Here is a 25,322-nt window from a genome sequence, read left to right on the forward strand (position 1 = left end):
ATCCACCAATAGGATTCAGATAAGCAGCTTGAAAGGGAATGAAGAGGTCTGTTGAATCCCTTCAATCTGAAGCACCAGTAGTCAAGAACAAAATGTTCGAAGTTTGGAGAAGGCCTGAGAATACAGAAGTCCAAGGGAAAACTGCTGCTGCCCTTGAGAGAAGACCAGAAGAAGAAGAAAACTGCTGTCGCCTTAGAGAGAAAATCAGAACTCCTCCAAAGCTTGACCAATCTCGAAGAAAGCTTCTGAGTTGGAAGAACAGACCAGGGCGACACAATCAATCAGGTTTCTTTGCAAACAGAGGCGTTCCAAGAGAGTTCCAGGAAGACCTCTCTTACAGAAATCTCAGAATAGAGAGCAAGGATTAGGGTTGATCAGAACAGCCCTATCTTCAGACAAAGAACCCAGAAGCCAGTAGCCTTTTAGATATCAGAGAGAGAGCCTAAAGCAAAAGCTGATTACAGAGCAGCCTGCTCTGATACCATGTCAACTGACCCAGAGCAGAATACAAAATTCTGGGATGAAGAATGGATGCCTCGACCCTACCCCAAGGGTCCTTTATATAGAAAGTGAAAGTTACAGAAATTACAAAGAGGCCCTTCTAGGGCAACACAATTTAGAGAATTTACAAGGAGGCCTTTGAAGGGCTGAAGTGAAAATAATAATAAATAAGAAAACAATACAATAAGGACTACACTAAAATGGTACATCAGGGAGTTTCTTCACATCACGAGATTTGCACATTTTTCCTTTTGATAAAATGAGGGCCATTCTTGATGTTGGCGAGAAAGTGGTGAACTTCGCATTGCTTAACACTAATTTCGGGTTTTTTTGATCGATAGTTGGTTTTTGTCATGTAATAGTAGGGAGCTAGAAGATGTAGCATTTAAAATCAAACTCCTTGGTCTCTTGTTTAACCTGTGGCAGGTGGAAACTTTGAACAAAATTGTTAAAGTTGTGGGAGGAGTTCTATTGGCGACTGATACAACAAACCTCCGAGCGGTGGTGGTCGGAGTGAAACCGAAGTTGTTCCTCGCTCGATTGAAATTCTCCATGGAGGGCTTTGGAGTAAGGTATGGTTAGCGACAAAATGTGAACTTTGGAAAGAGAGGTGTGATGGGTGTTTACCTACATGGGCGAAGGAGAGAGGAAAGGTGTTAAGAGGGGACGCTTGAGGAAGATGAACAGTTGGAAGTTGATCAAACTGAGAAGAGGCTATCATGGGAAACTGCACGCAGGTTTGACAAGAAGGAAATGCCTAATAAAATTTGCAACTCAAATTTAATTGAATCAGGTGCAAAAACTTATGCAGAGACTATCATGGGCGGTGAAGAAATAGTTGGTTAGCCATGAGTGTGGGGTTCCATACCCACACCTAGTTTCTAATTTCTTTTAAGTTGGGCTGGCTGGTCTTATTGTTTCTAATTTTTGTTTTAGTAGGACTAGGACTTTATGTTTATTTCCTATTCTTATAAGGAATCTAAAGCTATAAATAAAGAAGTGTATGGGGCGGCAGATTATCAATCACCGAACCCCTTCTTTCTTCTCCTCCTCTCTTCACTCTTCTTCTTCTCTCTCTCTCTCTCTCTCTCTCTCTCTCTCTCTCCTTCTCTTCGAACCTGTATTACTTCCCTGATCACATAGTAACAGTTCTACTTCTTACAAGTTGGTATCAGAGCATTCGATCTAGGGTTTTATCATGTGGATTTAATTCAGCCGACCACATGAGAATTATTTAGGGCTGGAAGTTCAGAAAGATCCTTACTTTGGCTGATTCTTGAAGGTTACAAGAAGTTTTTTAGCAGCTGTCCTAAGATTGGAGAGTGCTTCTTGTAATCAGGAAGAGTCAGGCAGGAATTGAGTGATCAAGATTGGAGGTGCCGATCAGTTTTTTTCTTGACTCTTTGACCAAGATCCAAGGTGCTGACAGTAGTTGGTTGATCAAGTTTGAAGACTGAAGGTAGCAATCAGTTTTATGGGCAAGCTTCTCCTTTTATTGAGGCCGACAATTGTAAAAGCAATCAATTTTTTCTGGGCAAGTTCCTTTTTTTCTTGAGGCCGGCAGCAGTTAGAGATAAATTGGCTACTTTTCTTAAGAAAGTATGTTCTTTTTCTTTGAGATTGATATTCAAAAAGTCCTTGTTGTTCATTCAGAGAAGTGCGGCTAGAAAATCTCTTTTTTTTTGTAACCTATTTTTAGGAGGAAAAAAACCTAAAGTCTAGGACTGATTAATTCCAGGACAATAGTTGACTGTTATCTGGTTTTGGGTAACTGCAAAGTCCTTGTCCTAGGTCGGCTGTTATCAGCCTTGGGGTATAGTTTTTCTGATTATAGTAGGTTTCCTAACCTAGAATGGATTTCAAGAAACAAGAACCAAGGGGAAAGTGTTTTTGGGACTGGTGGTTCAGGTAACATGACTGAGAACACCTTTCAGATTACAACTGTTAAATTTGATGAATCAAACTACGTAGTGTGGGCCCAATCAGCCATGATGGCTATTCAGGGTAGAGGAAAACTGAACTTCTTTTTAGGGGATGTGAAGGAACCAACCAAGGATGACCCTACTTATGCTAAGTGGGTTGAGAATTTTTTGGCAATGACATGGCTGTGCAACTCTATGCAGCCACGCATCAGCCGAAACTACTTGTGGGCCAAAACAGCTAAGGAAATATGGGATGTTATGGAGGAAATATATTCTTAGTCCCTTAATTTTGCTAGGGCTTATGAGCTGAAATGTGAGGTTAAAAATGTGAGGCAAGGAGAGAAGCAAGTCTCCGTTTACTTTTCAACCTTAAAATCCTGTGGCATGAAATTGACCATCTTGAAACAATTGAGTGGGAGAGTTAGAAAGATGCACAAGCATATAGAAAGTAGGTTGAAACTAACAGAGTTTTTGAGTTCCTAGCTGGTCTGAATTCTGAATATGACATTGTGAGACAACAGTTGTTGAGAAGAGATAGTGTGACTTTATCACAAGCCTATTTCCTAGCTCATAGTGAAGTGACTAGGAGAAAGGTTATGTTGCAACAACAGCTGTACGAATCAGCCTTGGCAGCAGTTAGACCTAAATCTAGGGGGGATAAGGAGAAGAAGGAAGCTAAGAAGGACTTGGTAAGTGAACACTACAAGAAATCTAAACATACTAAGGGCACCTGTTGGAAGTTGCACCCTCATCTAGTTCCAACAAAGCTCAGAAATAAGAAAGGGAATGCTAATATGGCTGTCAACACTTGTAGTACAACTTCATCAGGCACAAGAGACACTCCTCTAGATACCCTAGCTGCAATTTGAGCTGCTCTGACTCAGCTAGAAAATGAATTTAGTAATTCAGCTCAGCCAACATCAGCGCAATAGCCTACTTCAGCCTTGCTCATACAGGTACAAGAGCTATTGCTTGCCATGCTTCTATCCTAGGTAATATTAGACCTTGCTGGGTAATAGATTCAGGTGCTTCAGATCATATGACCAGCATATCTACTCTATTTAGCACCTATTGTTTATCCTCTGGGAGAGACAAAATTTCTATTGCCGATGTCTCTCTTGTACCAATTTTTGGCAAGGGAGACATCAGATTATCAGATACCATCACCCTATCCTCAGTTTTGCATGTTCCCAAGCTCGGTGCTAATTTACTTTCAGTTAGTAGTATTACTAAAAATCAAAATTGTTCGGTAAATTTTTTCCTTGATCGGTTTATTTTTCAGTATCTGGAAACGAAGAAGGTGATTGGGATTTGTCATGAGATGAATGGAGTCTACCTGCTTGAACATTCATAGGGGGAGCAGAGTGAAGCAGGGAAATTGTTTGTTTCTCAGTTTTGTAGTAAGATTATGCTTTGGCACGACCACTTAGGTCATTTATCTTTTGGGTCTTTAAAGAGTCTTTTTCCAAACTTGTTTGAGTCAGTATAAGTGTTTGGGTTAAAATGTGAAAGTTGTGAACTTGCAAAACACAGTAGACCATCTTATCCTTTAAGTAATAAAAGAACCAACCTTCCTTTTGAGCTTGTGCATACCGATGTTTGGGGGGAGGAGTATAGATATTTCTTATTATTTGTTGATGACTATACCCGTTTTTCATGGGTCTACCTTATGCACTCTCGAGACGAGGTCCCCTCTCTGACTTAAGCTTTTTATCAGATGATCCTAACCCAATTTGAAACCAAGATCAAGATTCTTAGATTTGATAATGCTAAGGAATACATTGCAAAACCCTTGGCATCCTATCTCCTTGATCATGGGATCATTCATTAGAGCACTTGTCCTCACATACCTCAGCAAAACGGGGTTGCTGAGAGAAAACAAGCATATTTTAGAGGTAACTGGAAGCATCATGCTCAACTCCAATGTTCCCATACGCTTCTAGGGAGATGCAATCCGTACAACCATATACCTCAATAACAGGGTTTCTTCATGGGTCCTAAACATGCAAACCCCGTTTGGTCTTCTATATCCAAATAAAGACCTATTCACTATTCCCCTCAAAACTTTTGGGCGTACTTGTTTTGTTCAAATCCTTGGACCTCATTGCTCCAAGTTTGATCCCAAAGCCACTAAGTGTATTTTCCTTGGGTATGCACAAAATTAAAAGGCATATTGCTGTTATGAGCCAGTTTTAGGGGAGCGCTTTGTGTCAATGAATGTCACCTTCTTTGAGGATATGCCCTACTATCATAAGGCTTCTCCTCAGGGGGAGAATAGTGAGGAAGGGATTTCAGTTTCAGCCCCAAGAATTCCTTTACCTGTCCCAGTTACTGAGGGGGGGAGTTGCGAAGAAGGTTGTAAAAAATGCAAGGAGTTGAGAGTGTATCACAGAAAGTGGTGGAGGCAGGTTGATTCTCGTACTCAACAACAATCTAGGCCGGTTCCAACATCTTCTATAGCTCCAGATCTAGACACTACTACTGCTCCCATTGTTGATCCCACTGTTACAAATGCTTAGCCTTCACCGATCGATGACCTTGATCTTCCAATTGCTATTCCTAAAGGGAGGCGCCGTTGCACCTCATCCATTGCCCATTGCATTTCCAAGTTCCTTTCCTATAATTATCTCTCAAAATTCTATAGATCTTACTTGGCATCTATTTCTGCTATTCCTATACCCAGAAAAGTGCAAGAAGCTCTTTTGATACTTGAATGGAAGGAAGCAATGCAAGTAGAAATGGATGCTTTTGTTAAGAACAACACATGGGAACTAGTTAACCAGCCTAAAGGGTAGAAACCTGTTGGATGCAGATGGGTGTTTACTGTGAAATATAATGCTGATGGTATTGTAGAGAGGTATAAGGCCAGATTGGTTGCAAAGGGATTCGCACAAACTTATGGCATGGACTATACAGAAACCTTTGCACCTGTTGCAAAAATGAACGCTATCAGAGTTCTTCTATCCATTGCTGCAAATTTCTCATGGCCACTATTTTAGTTGGATGTTATGAATGCCTTCCTCAATGGAGACTTGCAAGAGGAAGTAAACATGGAGTTACCCCCTGGCTTTTATAGTACAGAAGGAGGAAAGAAAGTTTTCCTTTTGAAGAAGGCTTTGTTTGGGATGAAACAATCCCCGGGAGCTTGGTTTGATAGGTTTAGACTGGCTTTGGACAAATTCGGCTACATACAGGCTCAATCAGATCACACTCTCTTCTTTAAGAAGACATGTCATTCCCTGACTCTACTTGCAGTCTATGTAGATGACATTGTGATAACAGGAAATGATACTAGTGAAATTGAAACCCTTAAACAACACTTTCACAAGTAATTTGAAGTGAAAGACCTAGGAAAGTTACACTATTTCCTAGGAATTGAGGTAGCTTGATCTAAGCATGGTATTTTCATCTCCCAAAGGAGGCATGTTTTGGACTTATTGGAAGAAACTGGCAAGTTAGGAGTGAAACCTGCTAATACTCCCATTGAACCTAACAATAAGATAAGTGCAGAAAGTGGAGAACTCCTTGAGGACAGGGCTATGCACCAAAGGATGGTTGAGAAACTTCTTTATCTCTATCTAACCCGACCAGATATTTCTTATGCCGTTAGTGTTGTCAGCCAATACATGCATTTTCCTAGGACCACCCACCTCCTTGCAGTAGAAAGGATTCTTGCCTACTTAAAGAGATGTCTAGGGAGAGGTATACTCTTCAAGAATAATGGTCATATGAAAATAGAAGTGTATACAGATGCGGATTGGGTTGGATGTGTCGATGGCAGGAGGTCCACCTTTGGATATTGTGCATTTGTGGGGGGAAATCTTGTTTCCTGGAGAAGCAAGAAACAAAATGTTGTTGCTCGCTTTAGTGCAGAAGCAGAATGCAGATCCATGGCCAGTAGTGTTGCAGAAGTGTTTTGGTTGAGATCCTTGCTTAATGAGTTGGAGGTTGGTTATGAGAAGCCTCTGATGCTGTATTTTGATAATCATGCTACAAATAATATTGCCCACAACCCAATACAACATGAAATGACTAAGCATATCGAGGTTGACAGACATTTTATCCGAGAGCGTGTCACATCTCAGGAAGTATACCTTCCTTACATTGCCTTAGACATGCAGTTAGTTGATCTCTTCACCAAAGCAACCACAAAAATCAAGTTGAAGACAAATCTACACAAGTTGGGCATGGCAAATATCTATTCCCAACTTGAGGGGGAGTGAAGAGTTGGTTAGCCACGAGTGTGGGGTTTCATGCCCACACTCATGCTCTAGTGTGTGTGGTTCCATGCCCACACCTAGTTGTTTCTAATTTCTTTTAAGTTGGGCCGGCTGGTCTTATTGTTTCTAATTTTTGTTTTAGTTGGACTAGGACTTTATGTTTATTTCCTATTCTTGTAAGGAGCCTAAAGCTATAAATAAATAAGTGTATGGGGTGGCAAATTATCTATCACCGAACCCCTTCTTTCTTCTCCTCCTCTCTTCACTCTTCACTCTTCTTCTTCTCTCTCTCTCCTCTTCGAACCTGTATTACTTCTCTGGTCACATAGTAACAGTTCTACTTCTTACAAGTGGTGGAGCCACATCATCTAAAGCTTTGGGACCACTCAACTTAAAGTCTAGAGTGAGGTGGTTCGAACTGGTTTGAGTTCAAGGGTTGGGACCGATTGTTGGTCCTGGTTAGGTTAGTAAAAGCAGGTTAGGTGATTATTTTAATAATCACATAACTTGAGTGGAAAGGCCTTCAAACACCTCGACAGGAGATGATTTGCCTCATCTATCACCACCCTCCTCCATCCAGGCACCTGCACGAAGTTCGCATCTCGTCCAAGTGGAGTTTCAGATGAAGTTAAAGCTCGCATAGCTGATTTGGTTAAGGGAAGGAAGAAAAACCAGAGAAGGATGGATAAAGCTTAGAAGAGAAATGTCTTATGCCTTCACAAATCAAAGTTCAAAAGAAGTGGGACATTGATTGAGCTCTATAGTTTCAGTTCGTTTTTGGGGTGATGCTATTCTTACGACATTTTTTTTTTTATTAATCTGGTGCCTTTTCATGTTCTTGGATATAACACTTCATTCAACCTTCTTTTTCTTGAGGGGGAGATGTTCCATATTCATCTAAGGGCTTTTGGATGTGTATACTTTGTCCATGTTCTTGGTCCTCACCACTTAAAACTGGACCCTAAGGCGAAGAAGTTTGTTTTTCTTGGGTGTGTAGGAAATCAGAAGGAGTATTTTTGTTATGATCCAGTCTCTAGGAGTTGGTATGTTACCATGAATGCCACTTTTTTTGAGTCCACACCTTTTTTATCGGGGAGTTCTTCTCAGGGGGAGTGTTTTGGGGAAGGAAGTATCTAATCTATAGCACTTCTTGTTCCAGCTCCTTTGTCCACTCCAGTGTCTGACCCACCTGCTCCACCCACTTTGCCACCTCCATTGTGTTCTGCCTCTCAGTGTTTTGCACGACAATGCCTACGACAACACAAGGAGGTTGATTCCACAATAGACGAACCCACGTCACTCCCTATCGGCTCATCGAAGATTCCATATTCTATTGACATAGACCCAGGTATGCCTCTTGTTTCCTCTGATAGTTTAGTTCCTATTGATACTACTACCCCTACTCCTAACACCATCACAAATGATCGAGATCTCCGTATTGCACTTCGAAAAGGGAAGAGGAAGTATAATGCTCATTGCATCTCACACTATCTTTCCTACAATGGATTATCTCCTTCCTACTAGGCCTTCCTTTCCTCCCTCAACTTTCTGTCTATACCCATGAATGTTAATGGGGTTCTCCCCAAACCTAAGTGGGAGACAACTATGCAGGAAGAAATGGAAGCATTGATTAAAAATCAGACATGGGAGATTGTGGTTTTACCTGATGGCAAGGAGGCTGTTGGATGTAGATGGGTTTATACAGTGAAGTACAAGGCCGATGGAACTATAGAAAGGTACAAGGCGAGGCTGGTTGCAAAATGGTACACTCAGACTTATTGCATAGATTACTTGGAGATTTTTGCACCAGTGGCAAAGATGAGCTCAGTCCGAATTGTTCTATCACTAGCAGCTACATACTCTTGGCCACTCTTCCAACTTGATGTGAAGATCGCCTTTCTTAATGGGGGACTTGCAAGAGGAGGTGTAAATGGATATTCCAGTTGGTTTTTACAATGATGTCAATAAAGAAAAAGGTATGTAGATTGAAGAAGTCTCTATATGGTTTGAAGCAATCGCCCAAAGCTTGGTTTGACAGGTTTAGAAGTGCATTGGCTGTATTTGGCTATACTCAAACTCAATCTGATCATACTCTTTGTGAAAACGAGGGGGTCACTGGTTTCAGTTTTGATAGTGTATGTGGATGACATTGTAGTCACAAGAAATGATTTGAGTGAGATTGATACCTTGAAGAAGAACCTGCATAAAGAGTTTGAGATTAAGGATCTTGGGGAGCTAAAGTCCTTTTTGGGCATTGAGGTGGCAAGGTCCAAGCATGGGATTTTCATCTCACAGAGGAAGTATGTTTTGGATTTACTACATGATACAGGAAAGCTTGGGGCAAGGGTAGCTAACACACCTATTGATTAGAACCTTAGGATAAATGCTTTAGAAAGTGAGCTAGTGAATGATGTTGGAAGGTACGAGAGATTAGTGGGCCGATTGCTATACTTGTGTATGACACAACTAGACATCTCTTATGCAGTGAATGTGGTGAGTCAATACATGCATGCCCCACGAGTTCATCATTGGGAGGCCATTGACAAGATACTTTCCTATTTGAAGGGACACTTAGGTAGAGGCATACACAAATGCTGATTGGACAGGGTGCTTAGATGACAAGAGATCTACATCAGGAGTTTGCACTCTTGTTGGAGGTAATCTAGTTTCATGGAAGAGTAAGAAACAAACAGTTGTGGCAAGGTCAAGTGAAGAAGCTGAATATAGAGCCATGGCACATGGTGTTACAGAGCTCCTCGGGGTCCGTTCCTTGTTAAGGGAGATTGGAGTTGAGGCCGAAGAACCTTGGATGCTATATTGTGACAATCAAGCATCGATTAATATTGCCCACAACCTGGTTCAACATGATAGGATAAAGAATACAGAAGTGGATGGACACTTTTATAGTGGAAAGCGTGACATCCGAAGAAATGTGCTTACTGAAGGGATAGGATATCCATGACATGGACGCCTAGAGATTGTGGAGTACGGGGGGCGAATTTCAAAATTTTTTCTCTCCCTTCAACTGGGAATCGCATTCCCTATTTAGAAAATCATATTTTCAAGGATCATTCTTGAACCATAAACTGAACCAAAAAGAGTAGGGAGGGATTATACTTGATACGGAGAAGTAGTATCTCCCAATGGAGGTGTTCATGCCCAAGGAAGGATCCAAAATCTGCTCCCACTGAGGATGGCGCAGTGCAGGGTGGAGTAGAATCAACAGTGTTCTTCCAAAAGAACTTGACCCTTCGCAAAAATCAACTGGATGGCTTGTGAATACAGCTCCAACCAATCTTTTCTCCAAAAGATTGGTATCAAGATAAAATCTTGATTTCTCCCAAGAACTGGAGATCGAATTGCTGGAGGCGGTGGTTGTAGGAAGGAGGCGGCAAGAGAGTATTCGCAGGGTGAAGATTCTCTCTTGTGATTTCAGCTCTGAAGACAAGAGTGTAGATTGTATGTCATAAAGGCTGCCGCCCCCTCCTCCTTTTATAATCTCAAAGGGATCAGCTCCTAATCCCATTAGGAGTTGGAGATCCAAATCATATTTGGATTAGAAGTCCCTTTAAGTGATAAGGGATAACCCTTATCTTATCTACAGATCAAATCAGCCATCTCCTAATCTAATTAGGAGGCTTCCAAATCTAAATCTTATTTAGATCTTGGATTCTCTAAGTGGATAGGGTCAAGGCCCAATTCTATCAGATGATCCATCTCAGAATTCGCCCCTTTAAATGACTAATCAAATTAGCCCAGATCGAATGGGCTTAAGGCCCATTTAAGGTTATGTATTCACTTAGCCTTCCAAACTGCTGCCTAGTTGGGCTTCCTTGTATGGCGTGAGACCCAAACATTGATCTACACATCAGCCACATGGGTTCGACCCAGCCTTTGTTACAAGGCTTGGCCGAATACACTGTTATGGACCCTCTCAGCCCATAATGATCAGACACTGCCCGACAAGAGAGGACCTATTCCTTGGCTACAAGGAACAGTGTTGCACGCTCTGCTTATATGGATCTCGAGAATTAAAACCTTTTGCAGATCATTTCGAAACCATAATATATATACTTTCATATCTCATATAAAATATATTTTGCAAAACAAATCTCAACGATTGAAATTGGTTGTTGATAGTCTTGGTTTCCATCCGTGGGAGTGCATCCCCGATCATTACATTTGTTCGACAAAGGGGTTGATCCTGTCACTATGAACACCCACTCAGATGAATTCTCAGGCTGTCCCAACATACCCAAGTTTTGACCCCCGCTAAGGATCTCACTGATTGGTATATTAAAGACAACCCAATCCAACACCTAGTGCAGTACCATAATCGAGTCTAGGGGTCGGGTGTAACTTTCCAGTTTTGCCCATCAATCTCCAAGGTTCAGGGCAATACTGGAAATCTGGTCCAGTTCAAGGATTCAATTAATCCTACACTGTATGTGCCTAGGGTCTCACCCTGGCAGCTGAGACAGGCCACCCCAACCGGCTTGGTGGTACCATAGTGTCAGCTTTGTCAAGATAGGTCTCCCAATCTGACCCACTGGCTGTGAACATTCTATACTAACATGAGTCTCATTAAGTGTCCAGTTTAAGGGTATTACACAGAAACATACCAAGGGAGAATGAATCAAATATGCACTTTTATTCATTTACAATAAACTCATAAAGTACATCATTTTGATTGAAGCTAAGGAAATACAAAACTGTCTAACGCTTACTATATGTTACATCTGACTTGCAGTTTGCTGATGTTCTTACAAAAGGTGTTGCAAGAAACAAGCTGGAGCATGGTTTACGTAAGTTGGGAGTGTGTGACTTCTATTCCCAACTTGAGGGGGAGTGTTCTGTTTTGGGTTGATATCACTTGTTTTTATTTACATAGCACACAATTAGGGTGGTATTGGCCCCAAGGCCCATTAATTTATGTTTAAGTTAAGAGTGTTTATTTAGATTTTACAAGTAGCCGATTTTTTAAGGGCGTACTTGTCTTTGTATCCAGTTTTTATTTGTGAGTTAAGCTATCGAAAGGGTCGGGTAGACCTAATTTCGGCTTCTCCCATTCTCTTCAATTTTTCTCCTCTTTTCTTCTCTGTAATTCTGATGTATTTTGGTCTTTTGCTTATTTAAGCAAGTGGTTGTGTGAGATTAGAGAGAGAGAGAGAGAGAGAGAGAGAGAGAGAGAGAATTGTATCTCTTGTTCTCATAGTGGATATGTTTCCTCTCCTCTTGTTGATGTAGGCTACCATGCCGAACCACGTTAAACGTTGGTGTTTCCTCTCCTCTCGTATTAAAGTTATTTTATGTTGTTTAATATAAGACAAAAAACATGTCCAAAAATAAGAGTATGCGTGACCTGTCAACAGATATCTACACTTCTGTAAAGAGACTGGGCCGAATGGGTCCTAGTATCTCCTCTTGTAATATCTTTTCTTTTCTTGTTGGCTAATGGGCCTGTTATTTCTTTTTGTTTAATCTCTTTATGTTACTGCCTAGTTGGCTGCCCACTTAAGGGCATACTTGTCATTACTCCAACATTAATTCTTAATAAAAAAAGGATTAGAGGAGAAAGAGAAGATAATTCGAATCTTCTTCTTCTTCCTTCTCTTTTCTCCATCTTCTCATGTGCTGCTGCTCTAATTTCTCTTGTCCTTTTTTTTTCTTCTAATCTTCAAATTTACACCTAATATTTGATGATTGATTTACATCTTGGTATCCGAGCAGGTCTATTTCTTCCTTTTTTCTTCTTCTTCTTTTCCCATACACCCTTAGATTAAGAGAATGTATGGAGAGAGATTCTCTATAGTTCAGAGGATCTCTGGCCTAGTTGGTAGAGGGTTTGGAGAGTTTAAATCTGGCTGGATATTGCCAAGAAGCGGTGCTGTTCTGTTGCTGCCCAAAACCCTAGCCAATTAGAGATTTTCGAAGGTACAGGTAAAGGTGAAGCTTTGGGTGTGACACTCTGTGCTTGGGAGGTGTCTCGTGACTCCTAAAGGAGGGCGGTTCAGGATTGGAAGAGATTGGGAAGTTCTGGTAGGAGCGGCTGCATCTTCTTTCTTCCTCCCCAACAACTGGGCGGAGTAAAACCCTAGTTTTCAAGCATCTGGGTTCTGGTTTGACTTCAAGTAAGTTTATATAGACACAATTTCTGGTTCTTTGATTTTCGTTTGATTAATGGAGCCATACGGAAGTGAGTTCAAGCAAGTGCCGGTTTCCGGTCTTGGTTCGGTAGATTCCGTTTTGACTAGTGTCACCATAATCAAGGTAGATGGGACAAATTATCTTGCTTGGGCATAGTCTATAAGATTTTATGTCTGTAGTAGAGGAAAACTCGGGTATCTCACAGGTAGTAATGTGAAACTCGAAGAGACAGACCCTGAATTTGAGAAATGGATGCAAGAGAACTATATTGTCATAGGATGGTTGGTCAATTCTATGTAACCTCATATAAGTCAGCATTATCTCTGGATGTCTTCGGCTAAGGAGATATGGGACAGTGTTACTGAGACCTATTCACAGAAGTTGAATGTAGCCAGAGTCTATAAGTTGAAAAGTGATGTGAAGAACGTAAGACAGGGGGAGAAGAGTGTAGCAATCTACTACTCTATACTAAAATCCCTATGGCAAGAAATTGATGTTATGGAGACAGTTGTATGGGAGAGTAAGAATGATGCTGAAATGTATAGGAAGTTGGTGGAGAGAAATAGGGTGTTTGAATTTCTCACTAGACTCAACCCTGAGTTTGACATCATTAGGAAAAATATCCTGGCCAGAGATGAGGTTACTCTTTCCCAGGCATATGCTATGATAAGCAGTGAGGAGAGTAGGCGGCAGGTTTAGTTGTAGGGTCCACCTACATAACACTATGAACGTGCTGGAATAAAGCCAAAGGGTCCTATTGAGAAAAAGGAGCGGATATGTGAATATTGCAAGAAACCAAGGCATACAAAGGACACTTGCTGGAAGCTTCATCCTGAGCTTCTTCCTGATAGGTTCAAGAATAACAACAACTCTAACAAGGGTAGTCAGGTAGGAAAGCCTAAGACAACTAATGATGCTACAGTACCTGAAGGAGGAAATAAGGAGAGTGAAGAAAAATCAATCATTGAGCAGTTGGCAGCAATGAAGGCGGATTTTGAAAAGTATGGGAGGCTACTAAATCACTTGGAAGCTATTGTTTCTTCATCTCACTCTTCCAACAACAACACATCATCTTCATCTGCATTTGCTCACTCAGGTATTCGTGCTTCTGCAAATCATGCTTCAGTTTCAGGTAAGCATAAAATCCCTCGGATTATTGATTCCGGTGCATCAGACCATATGACCAGCCTGTCTAATCTCTTCTGCTGATACTACCTTCTCTCTGGCAAAGAGAAAATATCCTTTGCTGATGGATCTCTTGCTCCCATCTCTGGTAAAGAAAATATAAAGACCTCTAACACCCTTTATTTATCCTCTGTCCTTCATGTCCCTAAACTTAACACAAACCTTTTATCTGTTAGCAGCTTAACTAAATCCATGAATAGCATAACCTTTTTTCCCACTCATTGTGTTTTTCAGGACCTGCAATCTCAGAGGATGATTGGGAGTGGCCATGAGGCGAACGGAATATACTTGCTGGACACCAGATCGAGCTTTGGGACCACCTCATGGATTTTCCTTAGAGTCAGTTTTGTCAGAGTTTGTTAACAAGGTCTTGTTATGTCACTTTCGGTTTAGTCATTTGTCATTTTCTGCTTTGAGTCATTTGTTTCCAGATATGTTTAAGAGAGTGTCTTTATCGAGTCTTCATTGTGAGTCGTGTGAACTGGCAAAGCATCGTAGGCATTCTTATTCAGTAAGCAATAAAAGATCCCTTTCTCCTTTTCATATTGTTCACTCTGACGTGTGGGGACCTTATCATTTGCCAACTATGGTACTTCATCCTTTTTATTGATTACTACTCTCGTTACACTTGGATTTATGTCATGAAATCTAGGGATGAAGTACCAACTATTGTGCAAAAATTTTATGAACTCATCCTCATCCAGTTTAACACTTGTATCAAAATATTCCGTTCTGATAATGCTAAGGAGTATTTTGAGAGAACTCTCTCCGCCTATCTTGAAACTTTTGGGGTTATTCATCAAAGTTCTTGTTCCTACACTCCACAACAAAACGGGGTGGCGGAAAGGAAGAACAGACATGTGGTTGAAGTTGTTAGATCCCTCTTGTTTGCATCCCATGTTCCTATAAAATTTTGGGGAGATGCTGTTTTTACTCCTACTTTTTTGATTAACCGTATGCCCTCCCGGGTCCTTAACTTCAAAACCCCCTTTAGCCTTCTCTTCTCGGATGAGGATATTTTTTCTCTTCCTCTCCGTGTTTTTGGGTGCACTTGCTGTGTGCATATTCATAGTCATCAAAGGCACAAGTTTGAACCTAAGGCTTGTAAATGTGCTTTTCTGGGATATGCTTCCACACAGAAGGGATATTGCTGTTTTGATCCAGTTAGTGGCACCCGTTTTGTATATCGGGATGTCACCTTTGTTGAGTTGACTCATTTCTTTAGCATTTCTCCTGAGGGGGAGAAATCTGAAGAGCCCTTTGCTATGTCTCCAGCTGTTCCTCTTCCCATTCCTCTTGAGTCCTATTATGAGGTGTCTACTTCTCCCACTAGACCTACCTCTGATATTCCTATTCCTCCTCCTCCTCCACCTCATTCTCCTATCCTCATGTTCTCCAAAGGTGGTACCAAAGGCAGAGATTCAGACATGGGCAGGTTGTTTCCACTCCTACAGAAGAGCCTCTTGCTCCTCTCATCATCATTGAGGTAACAGGTCAGCCTTCTTTTGACCCATCTATAGTTTTCCCAAACCTTGACCTTCCTATTGCTCTAGGGCAAGCGGAAGTGTACAATCCATTGTATCTCCAAACAACTGTCTTACAACCTTCTCTCTCCTTCCTACTACTCTTTTCTTACTTTTGTTTCTTCCCATGTGATACCTAGGTCTGTATCGAAAGCCTTATCTCAACCTGAATGGAGGGATGCTATGATGGCTGAACTGGATGCTTTGCATAAGAACCATACCTTGGATATTGTTGACTTGCTTGAAGGGAAGGAACTAGTGAGTTGTAAATGGGTGTTTACCATTAAATATCACTCTGATAGCTCTATTGAGAGGTTTAAGGCTAGGCTGGGTGCTAAGGGCTAATTCAAATGTATGGTATTAACTATCTCGAGACATTTGCTCCTGTAGCTAAGATGACCTCAGTCAGGGTTTTGTTATCTCTAGCCGCTACTTTTGACTGGCCCTTACACCAATTTGATGTTAAAAATGCCTTCTTGAACGGAGACCTACATGAAGAGGTCTATATGTCTTTGCCTCCAGGGGTGTATGGGAAGGAAATGCAAGGCAAGGTGTGTAAACTGCAAAAATCTATTTATGGTCTCAAACAGTCTCATCGGGCTTGGTTTGAGAGGTTTAGGGCTGCTCTTGTCTCCTTTGGCTATACACAAACTCAATCTGATCATACCCTGTTCTTGAAGAGAAATGGCTCTCTGGTGATCTTCTTGATAGTTTATGTTGATGATATTTTGGTCACGGGTAATGACACTCAAGAGGTCAGTAAACTTAAAAGATTTTTCAACTCTGAATTTGAGATCAAGGATTTGGGAGATCTTCGGTATATTTTGGGCATTGAAGTTGATAGATCTAAGAATGGTATCTTCATTTCTCAGCATAAATATGTCCTTGACCTCCTTGCTGAGACTGGTAAACTTGGAGCTAAACCAATCTCCACTCTTATTGATCCTAATCATAAGCTTTCTGCTATAGATGGTGAGCTTTTATCTGATAAGGGGGTGTTTCAGAGACTGCTTGGGAAGTTGTTATATTTTTGCATGACTCGGCCATATATTTCCTATGCAGTAAGTGTCATTAGTCAATTTATGCATTTTCCTAGAGATACTCATTTAGCTACTGTAGAGAGGGTTCTGTGTTACTTGAAAGGTACTCTAGGGAAAGGTATTCTATTTGCCAAACATGGACACATGAAGCTGGAAGCTTTCACTAGTGCTGATTGGGCATGATGTATTGATGATAAGAGATCCACCTCAGGTTATTGTGCTCTAGTCGCTAGGAACATTGTGTCATGGAGGAGTAAGAAACAGTTTATAGTTGCTAGATCCTTAGCTGAAGCAGAATACAGGGCAATGGCACATGGTGTGTCAGAATTACTGTGGCTACGATTCCTTTTAGAAGAATTGGGGGTTGACTATGAGAAGCCAATGATGCTCTACTGTGACAACCAAACAGCTATCAACATTGCACATAATCCTGTTCAATATGACAGAACTAAGCACATTGAGGTTGATAGACATTTTATAAGGGAAAGAGTTTCCTTAGGAGAAGTTTGTTTGTCATTCATCACATCAGACGAACAATTGGTTGATATCTTGACCAAGGGAGTTCAAGAGGGAAATGACACACTATATAAGCAAGCTGGGCATGATTGACATCTATGCTCAGCTTGAGGGGGAGTGTAAAGAGACTGGGCTGAATGGGTCCTAGTATCTCCTCTTGTAATATCTTTTCTTTTCTTGTTGGCTAATGGGCCTGCTATTTCTTTTTGTTTAATCTCCTTATGTTACTGCCTAGCTGGCCGCCCACTTAAGGGCATACTTGTCATTACTCCAACATTAATGCTTAATAAAAAAAGGATTAGAGGAGAAAGGGAAGATAATTCGAATCTTCTTCTTCTTCCTTCTCTTTTCGCCATCCTCTTGTGCTGCTGCTCTAACTTCTCTTCTTCCTTTTTTTTTTCTTCTAATCTTCAAATTTACACCTAATATTTGAGGACTGATTTACATCTACTTCAAAGCTTCTAATCTCTTTTTGACTTTATCCAGCACCACTGCCATGTAGACATAACTGATGCCTTTGCTCCAATTGCAATACCCAAATAGGTCAAAGGGAAGTTGTCCACTTGACAACCTAATGTCCTGCACATATTTCTAGAAAACCATCATTGACATCACTAGCTCCAATATAACACTCTATTAAAACTAAACTTTTAGACCTGACTGACATGCCTTTAAAAATTTTAAGAATTGGTCTGATAATTAAAGCCTTCTTAGATCTTGATGGATGGTTTCAATCGAATGCCAACTGATGTTTTTAGTTGGTGTTTTCAATTCAACACCAATTGATGCTTTATGTTGGTGTTAATGGAAAGATGTTTTCAATCCTATAGTTGAAGATGTTTTGTAGAGTCTGACTTGGCCTTTTTTGACAATCTAGAAGATATTGAGAAAGTTGAGTTGGTTGACATGGAAAGGAGAAAAAAAAAAGTATTCTCTTAATACTTGTGATGACTCAATTGGTGGCCCCCAAAAAAGTGATATTTGAGAGATGCAGGTCTGTTATTCTAGATATGTTCATTTGGGGTGAGGATAGAGATGTGGATGCAGGCTATTTTGTCTAGAAGGGTGTATTGTAACTAAATTTAAAAAAATATTGTCAAGCTCTGTTGTTTCGTTTACTAGTGTTGCGGGGGGGGGGGGGGGGATGGATGAATGTGGTTATGGTGATGAAGTCTTTTCTATGACTATGAGATTAAGACTTTTGGTGAGATGTGGACATTTTTTAACCGCGCTTTTGCTGCAAAACTCATATATGTTTTCTATATTTCCCTTGTCTTTTCTTCTTTTACTGAATTTTATTTACTATTAGAAAGGATTTCTTGTAATATTCCTCACTTGTAATCAAATAACAATATATTTTATTATATGTAGTCAATCCCCAGAGATAAAACTATTTCAACTTCCATATGTCAAAATGCAACCATAGGGCAGGAGATCTGAAGTCCATTCCTTACTCCTGGCCAGAAATGTGCACATGCAGCTTCTCTATTGTTTAGTTTCCATATTCAGTATTACAACGTGAATCAAACAAAAATACTTGCTTCATGTTCCTATAAATTAAATATGCTATGAACTTTTGATAAATTAGTTTGGAAATAAATTTGTTTTATAAATCTTCTATCTGATATTTTGCAGGAGGGTCCATGATAATAGAATCTCTAGCAATGAAATTGCATATTTAGAAAGATCAAGGAATGGAGGGAGGGAAACTTCCGCTTCATGTGAGTCCTTGAATGATTCTCTTGTTGAAAAAGGTGGCACTGGGAGATTAGGTAAGAGCAATGGAAAAAAGAGGGGAAAAAGGGGGAGGTCTTTTGACAGAAATGCTCATGCTGCGGAGTTGGAAGTATGTATACGCACTTTTCTTTTGCTCATCTTATACCATTTTTCTATGCTGTTAACTTATCTCGATTAGTTGATATTGATACATTTTCATAGCTGCTGATAGTTGCACAGGGGCTAAAAAGAGGAATGAGCTGCAGAGTTGGATATCTAATTATTACATGACATTTTTGGATGACACATTGACGTGTGTTATTTCATATCTGAAGGCTGGACAGCAAGTTTAGGGACTAGGGATTGTTCATGAGGAAAATAATTAGGATTTTCTAATATTAGTGAGAGCTCTAGAATGGTTACATGATCGGGAAATTTTTCCTGTTTAAAATATGTACTGCATTACTGGTGTTTGATTTGGCATAAGACAAAATTAGTTGGTTTAAGTTGATCTATCCTAACTATTTTCATCAGCTACAAAAAGCCCTAGTTCCTTGTGGTCTATACCCTCTATAAAACCACTTATCAAAAAAGTATCCTTTATAATATCATAACGGCTAAGGTCCTTCTTGCCACTTTGGCCTATCTCCTTTTTGATCATCCCTTTGTTCCTCTACAGTCTTCAGCTTGCACCAAGTCACTCATTGTTTTTGTGTCAATCATTTTTCTTTTACTGCTCAACCCAACTTCAGATAAGGAAGATTTTGATGATGTAGTTAGTAAGGTAGTAAGAAACTGCTTTTAGAATTAGGTGCAATGGTTTCTAGTGGAATTTAAGGGAAAAATGATAATGGATCATAAGCCCTTTGACTTGTTTAGCATAAACATTAGCTTTAAAATAACAAGTAGTTGGAAGGATAATGAAATCTATGGTGGCAAGCTTGATTCGTCGTTTTCAATGCAAATGATGGAGAATTTTGGTTTTGGGGAGATGGGGTAAGTTGTCACTACTTTATTTTGGTGGAGCAGTGGTAGATCATTTTCTTGCAGTTAGAGGGATTATGCAAGCAGACCCCCTTTCCCCGTTCCTATTCACTTTATTGCTGAAGTTTTGGGTAGGCAAATAGCTAGGGTGGATTCTAAAAACTTGGTGAGGGGATAGAGGGTTGGTAGAGATAGGGGAAATGGTACTATCCTGTTCTGTGAGGTTGATGATGTTAGGTGGGTCAGGAACTTGAAGTCGGTGGTTCAACTATTTGAGAAAATGTCAAGTCTTAACTTTGATAAAAGTTGCATTGTGGGGGTTAATATGGATGAGATGGAGGTGGCAGACAGGCTAACACTTTGGGATATGTGGTCTGTAAATGGCCTTTGAATTATTTGGGACTACCTTTAAGGGATAATCTGAGAAATAATGATTTTTGCAACCTAGTTGTTGATAGATTCGCCAAGATCATGGAAGAAAAATTACTTGTTGTTGGGAAGTAGGATCACGTTGATAAAGTCTACATTGACCAATTTGCTTGTGTAATTCTTTTTTGCTTTTAAGACCCTAGAAGGGGTAAGCAGAATTTTGGATAAGTTGATGAGAGATTTCTTATGGGAACTAAGGGAAGAGAAAAGAGATCATAGAGTCAATTGAGAGGTGGTAACTAGAAGCAAGATTGATGGTGGATTAGGGATAAGAAATGTTCAAAAGAGAATTGGGGCATTATTGGGGAAATGGTTATGGAGATTAACAATGGACATGTATATGTTGTGGGCCTAGGTGATTTTAAGTATTCATGGGCAAATGATTGAAGGATGGGATGCGAGAGTCTTGGCTAGGGCTACACAAGCTTCTCCATGGATATCCATTCATGCCATTCTACCTTCCTTCCTTTTTATCAGGTATGATCCATGTTCTGGAAATCATGTGAAATTTTGTGAACATATTTGGGTTGGGGATGTGTCTCTGAGGGAACAATTCCCTTCTTTGTATTCTCTTTCTTTGTTTAAAAATGAGGCAATGTGTCTACTTTTTTGTTTCCTTTCGATGAAAGTCATGGGTATTAGTGGTATATGGGTTTTTTTGGAAGGTCTCTTCGGGACTCTTATGTTAATAATGTCTCAGTTTTAATTTAGATATTGGGAGGGGTGATATTGGATTCTTTGAGGAGGGATAGCCGGATTTGAAACATGACTTCCTTTGATGTTTTTTCTTGTGCCTCTTTTTTTAAAGCTCTAGTGCAACCCTCTGATAGTATTGGGTAAACCTTTCTACTCATGGAATGTTAGAATGTTAGCTGAAAACTCGTCTTCATAGGTAGACTTGTTAGCTGCATCTCCAGTGGGGTCACCTCCTTCAACAACAACAAAAACCTTTTTCTCCATAAAATCGTTTAGATGTTTCTCACTATCCCCTAGTCCTCCCCCTACCTGCAACTCCACCTCTTTTGCATTTTTTTTGAAACTCTTGTACATGATTCCACTAAGGAAAGCCTAGAATCTTGAGATGGCCAAGTAGCATCATCCTGATCACGTGTCCCTAAAGAGAAACCAGCCTTATCATTAAGACAATAATTGCTGGAACTGACGAGCTTCTCCCCATTGTCTTCGATATGGTGTATCCATGCATATCTTATTTTTTCCACTGTATCCATGTGTTAGACAATGTGTGTCCTTGGCTCCAATCAGATTGATGTACATATAGATTTATTTTAAATGAATAAAGTACATAATTGATTTATGTTATATTTGGTATGTTTCTATCTAATTACCCTTAAACTGGACACTTATGAGACTCGTGTTAGTTTAGAATGTTCTCAGCCGTTGGATAGACTTGGGGAAGTTTATCCTACCAAGGCTGACACTAATGTGCTGCCAAGTATGTTGGGGTAGTTTGTCTTAGCTGCCAGGGTCAGGCCCGAAGCACATGTAGTGTGTGTTTGTTTGAAACATTGAACCCAGACCATTTTCCAATTATGCCCTGGACTTTGGAGACTGGTGGGCAAAACTGTAAAGTTACACCTAACCCCTAGACTCGATTATGGTACTACACTAGGTGCCGGATTGGGCTGTCTTTGATATGCCAATCAGTGAGATCCTTTGGGGGTCAAAACCCTGGGTATGCTGGGGCAGTCTTTGAATTCACTTGAGTGGGTGATCATAGTGACATGATCAACACTTCTGTCGAAAAAAGTGAATGATCGGGACTGCACTCTTTGATGGAAACCAAAACTGCTGGCAATCGATTTCAAACTTGTTTGAGATTTGTTTTCATAATATATATTTATATTATATATATATTATGTTTTACGAAAAAGGTTCACATAACGTTTTAATTCATGGGATCCATTCGAACAAAGAGTGCAACACTGTACCTTGCAGCCAAGGGAGAGGTCCTTCCCTTTCGGGCAGTGGTTGATCATTAATGGCTGAGAGGTGAAGTGTAAGAGACCATTTAAGGCTGTTTTACCTGATGGGTTATATCTCACTTAAGTTCATTGTCCTTGGGCCTTCATTTGATGGCTGGACTCAAGGACCATTTAATGTAAAGGTTGGGCCTATTAAGAGCCCATACTGATGGACTCAGGGGTTCACTGTGCTTATTAGTGAATTCGGCCAAGCTCTTTCAAAGAAGTTGGGCTATACCCATATGGGCTTATGTGAGGTCATTGTTGGGGTCTCACACCATACAAAGAGAGCCAAATTGGCCAGCAACTAATTGGGGATGTGAGCCACTTGCTTAATGGGCTAAAGCCCATGATTAATTGGATTAATCAGGTTGTCAAATGACAGCTTAAGCAGTCATGTGACTTTGGTGAATATGGGTATGGATTTGGGTTTGGATCAACAATTAAGATGAGAGGATAACTCTTATCCACTTAAAGAGTCCAGATCCAAATAAAGATTTGGATTAAAGGCTCCTAATTGGATTAAGAGTGCTGATCTTTAAGGATTATAAAAGGAGGAGGGGGCGAACTGCTCCAGACACACTTCTGCTCTCAGTTCTCTCCTTCTGCTCTTGCCGCCCAAACCCTAGTTCGACCTCCAGTTCTTGGAATGATAGAGATCAGTTTTGATATCTGATTTTTGCAAGAAAATATCAGATTCAATTTGTGCTCACATCCCTTGCTCGATCCAAACTGTTGGATTGCAGTTCTTGCTGAAGGATTGCGTTGCTAAACCGACTTCAAATCAAGCTACGCCATCTTCAGTGGAAGCTGGTTTTGGTACCCTCTTTGGGCATGAACTACCACTTTGGGAACTATACGTGTGGATTCCGTATCAGGTATTATTCTCCCTTTCTTTTGGTTTCAAATCTGGTCTGGTTTCGGTGCAAGAATGGTCCTTGAAAAATGCAGTTTTTGTAAAATTGGGAATACGATTCCCGGAAGGGTAAAAGAAATTTTTGAAATTTTGCCCAACCATCTAGCATGGTTCATCCATCCATATGATGGATTTTCCCTTCCTTCACCATGCATATGCAATGTGCATCTAGACATTGTAGTGATAGTGGACCCTAGAGCTAATATATTTACTTGTTGTCCCATAAGTTCAGTTTTTTGTTGCTTATTTTTGCTTTATGCTTGCTTTCTTGTACTGTTATAAGTAGCAGGGCATTTTTGTTCTTTTACCTAATGCTATGTTAAACACATATAAATAATACTACATAGGGCGGCAGTAATAGAACATTCTACCCCATTCCTCTCCTATTTTTCTTCTATTTTCTTCTCTTTTCTTCTCTCTTCTTCTCTCTTCTTCTCTCTTCTTCTCTTTCAATTTCTGGGTTATTTTTCAACCTAAAAGTTCTGCTAACAGCAGTAACCTAAAGTTGGTATTAGAGCAGTTTTAGTTCTGCTCATGAATCTCATGTGAGCTCTTCCCAGCCGGCTACATGAGATTTTAATAGGGCAGGAGATTTAGTTCTCTTCGTGGCCTGATTCTTGGAGATTGGTGGAGTTCGAAGCTTGCTCGGGACACTTTTGTTCTTGGAGATTGCCCAGCAGTCAAGAAGAGTTAGAGAAAACTTAATTTGAGGTGAGATTTAGAGTTTAAATCTCAGATTGAAAGTGTCGCCCAAAAGTTTCTAGGTAGTTTTTTTTTCTGCTCTCCTGAAGTTTTGTAATAGGAGGTAGGGCTATTGAAATCTCTGTGAGGTGCAGCTGCTCTGTCTTTCATATTTCTCCAAGATTGTTTCTATGGTTTCCTTTAAAAGCAATAAATCTATTGGATTGTTGTCCCTATTCTCAATTTTGGGGGTTATTTTCTATTTGAAAGGCGTTGCAACTCAGCATTCTTATTAGCAACCAAGGTGCTCCAATAATGTGTAGGGTTGGCCTTATCTTTCCATCCAAAGTTCAGCTCTCTTCCAGGCACCAAAATGTTCACCTCCAGTTTACATATATCCCCACATGGAACATCATTCCCTTTATGGTTTGTTGTGGTATTTGGAAGGCAAGGAACAAAGATATCTTTGAAAGCAAGCAGCAATCCAATAGAATTATGTCTGGCATTTATTCATCACTTTTGGAATGGTTATTAGTGAAACTGTAGTTTGAAGATATCAATAGAACTTCTGGTTCTGATTTTTGGTCTGCTTTGTATCATTGCAGATGATGTTAGCTATTGGTCTTGGTTTTTCTTATTTTTCTTTTTTGATTTTTTTTTTCTGTTTTCTTTTGTAAGGTGAAACTTTTTCATGCTCTAAGAAGTTAATTGTATTGAAAACAAAGAGTTAAAAAAAGGCAAAGTTTAACAATAAGAGTATGCATTACTACCTATCCAAGAAAAAAGAGTAGGCGTTACTTGTGTACTTTATTGTGTTGAAGGAATAGACTTTAGTTGTTTGTGCTTATATGATGGTGGTAAGCTCTAGAGTAACCTAAATGTAACCATTCTGCATAATTTCCATTCAATTTTGTATTTACCCATTCTATGTTCTTTTAACTTCATAATTACCTATATCCCATGGACCAGAATAACTATGTTGCAAAAGTAGAGCAACTTGCAAAAATCAAGCAAAAACAGGAGGAAGACAAAGCATCAACAAGGCTACATGCATTCAAGTACATATTTGGCTTGAAGTTTGTCTTTGATATGTTGGTGCAAATAACCCAGGACTTACATCCTTCTATTGTGGATTTGGTTTTTACAATCTTATTGCAGCGGTAGCTGTAAGAGTTGCAAGAGTGATGAAGGAACAGGTTCATTGTCAGAAAAAGTTGAAAGAATTACATCTTTGAGGTCCATGACTTCTGCATCAAAGGTATTCATTGTTTGTACTTGTTTCTCAATAATGCGATTATTTAAAAAAATTCTTTTATGTATGTGCAAATGTTATTTAAAATTTTAATATTTGTTTCTTATGAGCTTTGAAGCTTATTCTTGCATGTTATATGATAAGCTGTATAGTGTAGGCATATTTTACTCGACTATTTATTCTGTACTTGGTTTACTTGTTTGCAACTGGTTGAATGATAAAAGCAAGAAAACTTAAATATGTTTTGTAACTCTTTAGTTTTTATGGACTATTCAACAAATGAGGGGTTCGAATGTTGTTTTTTTTTC

At 39.9% G+C, this 25,322-nt stretch overlaps 1 protein-coding gene across 8 annotated transcripts in view; it reads left to right on the forward strand.

The window, feature by feature from the left end:
• Window positions 1-25,322, forward strand: part of SRD2 (snRNA activating complex family protein) — a 79,495-nt gene that overhangs the window by 17,706 nt on the left and 36,467 nt on the right. For all 8 annotated transcript variants that reach the window (XM_088965348.1, XM_088965346.1, XM_088965353.1 and 5 more), the window contains 3 exons: window positions 18,690-18,900; window positions 24,732-24,820; window positions 24,921-25,020. In XM_088965348.1, coding sequence (XP_088821474.1) covers window positions 18,690-18,900; window positions 24,732-24,820; window positions 24,921-25,020 — 400 coding nt within the window. The remainder of the gene's footprint in view (window positions 1-18,689; window positions 18,901-24,731; window positions 24,821-24,920; window positions 25,021-25,322) is intronic.

This window comes from Nelumbo lutea, chromosome 1, assembly GCF_056320005.1.
Source record: "Nelumbo lutea isolate HS-2025 chromosome 1, American lotus-T2T, whole genome shotgun sequence".
Classification (NCBI taxonomy): Eukaryota; Viridiplantae; Streptophyta; class Magnoliopsida; order Proteales; family Nelumbonaceae; genus Nelumbo; species Nelumbo lutea.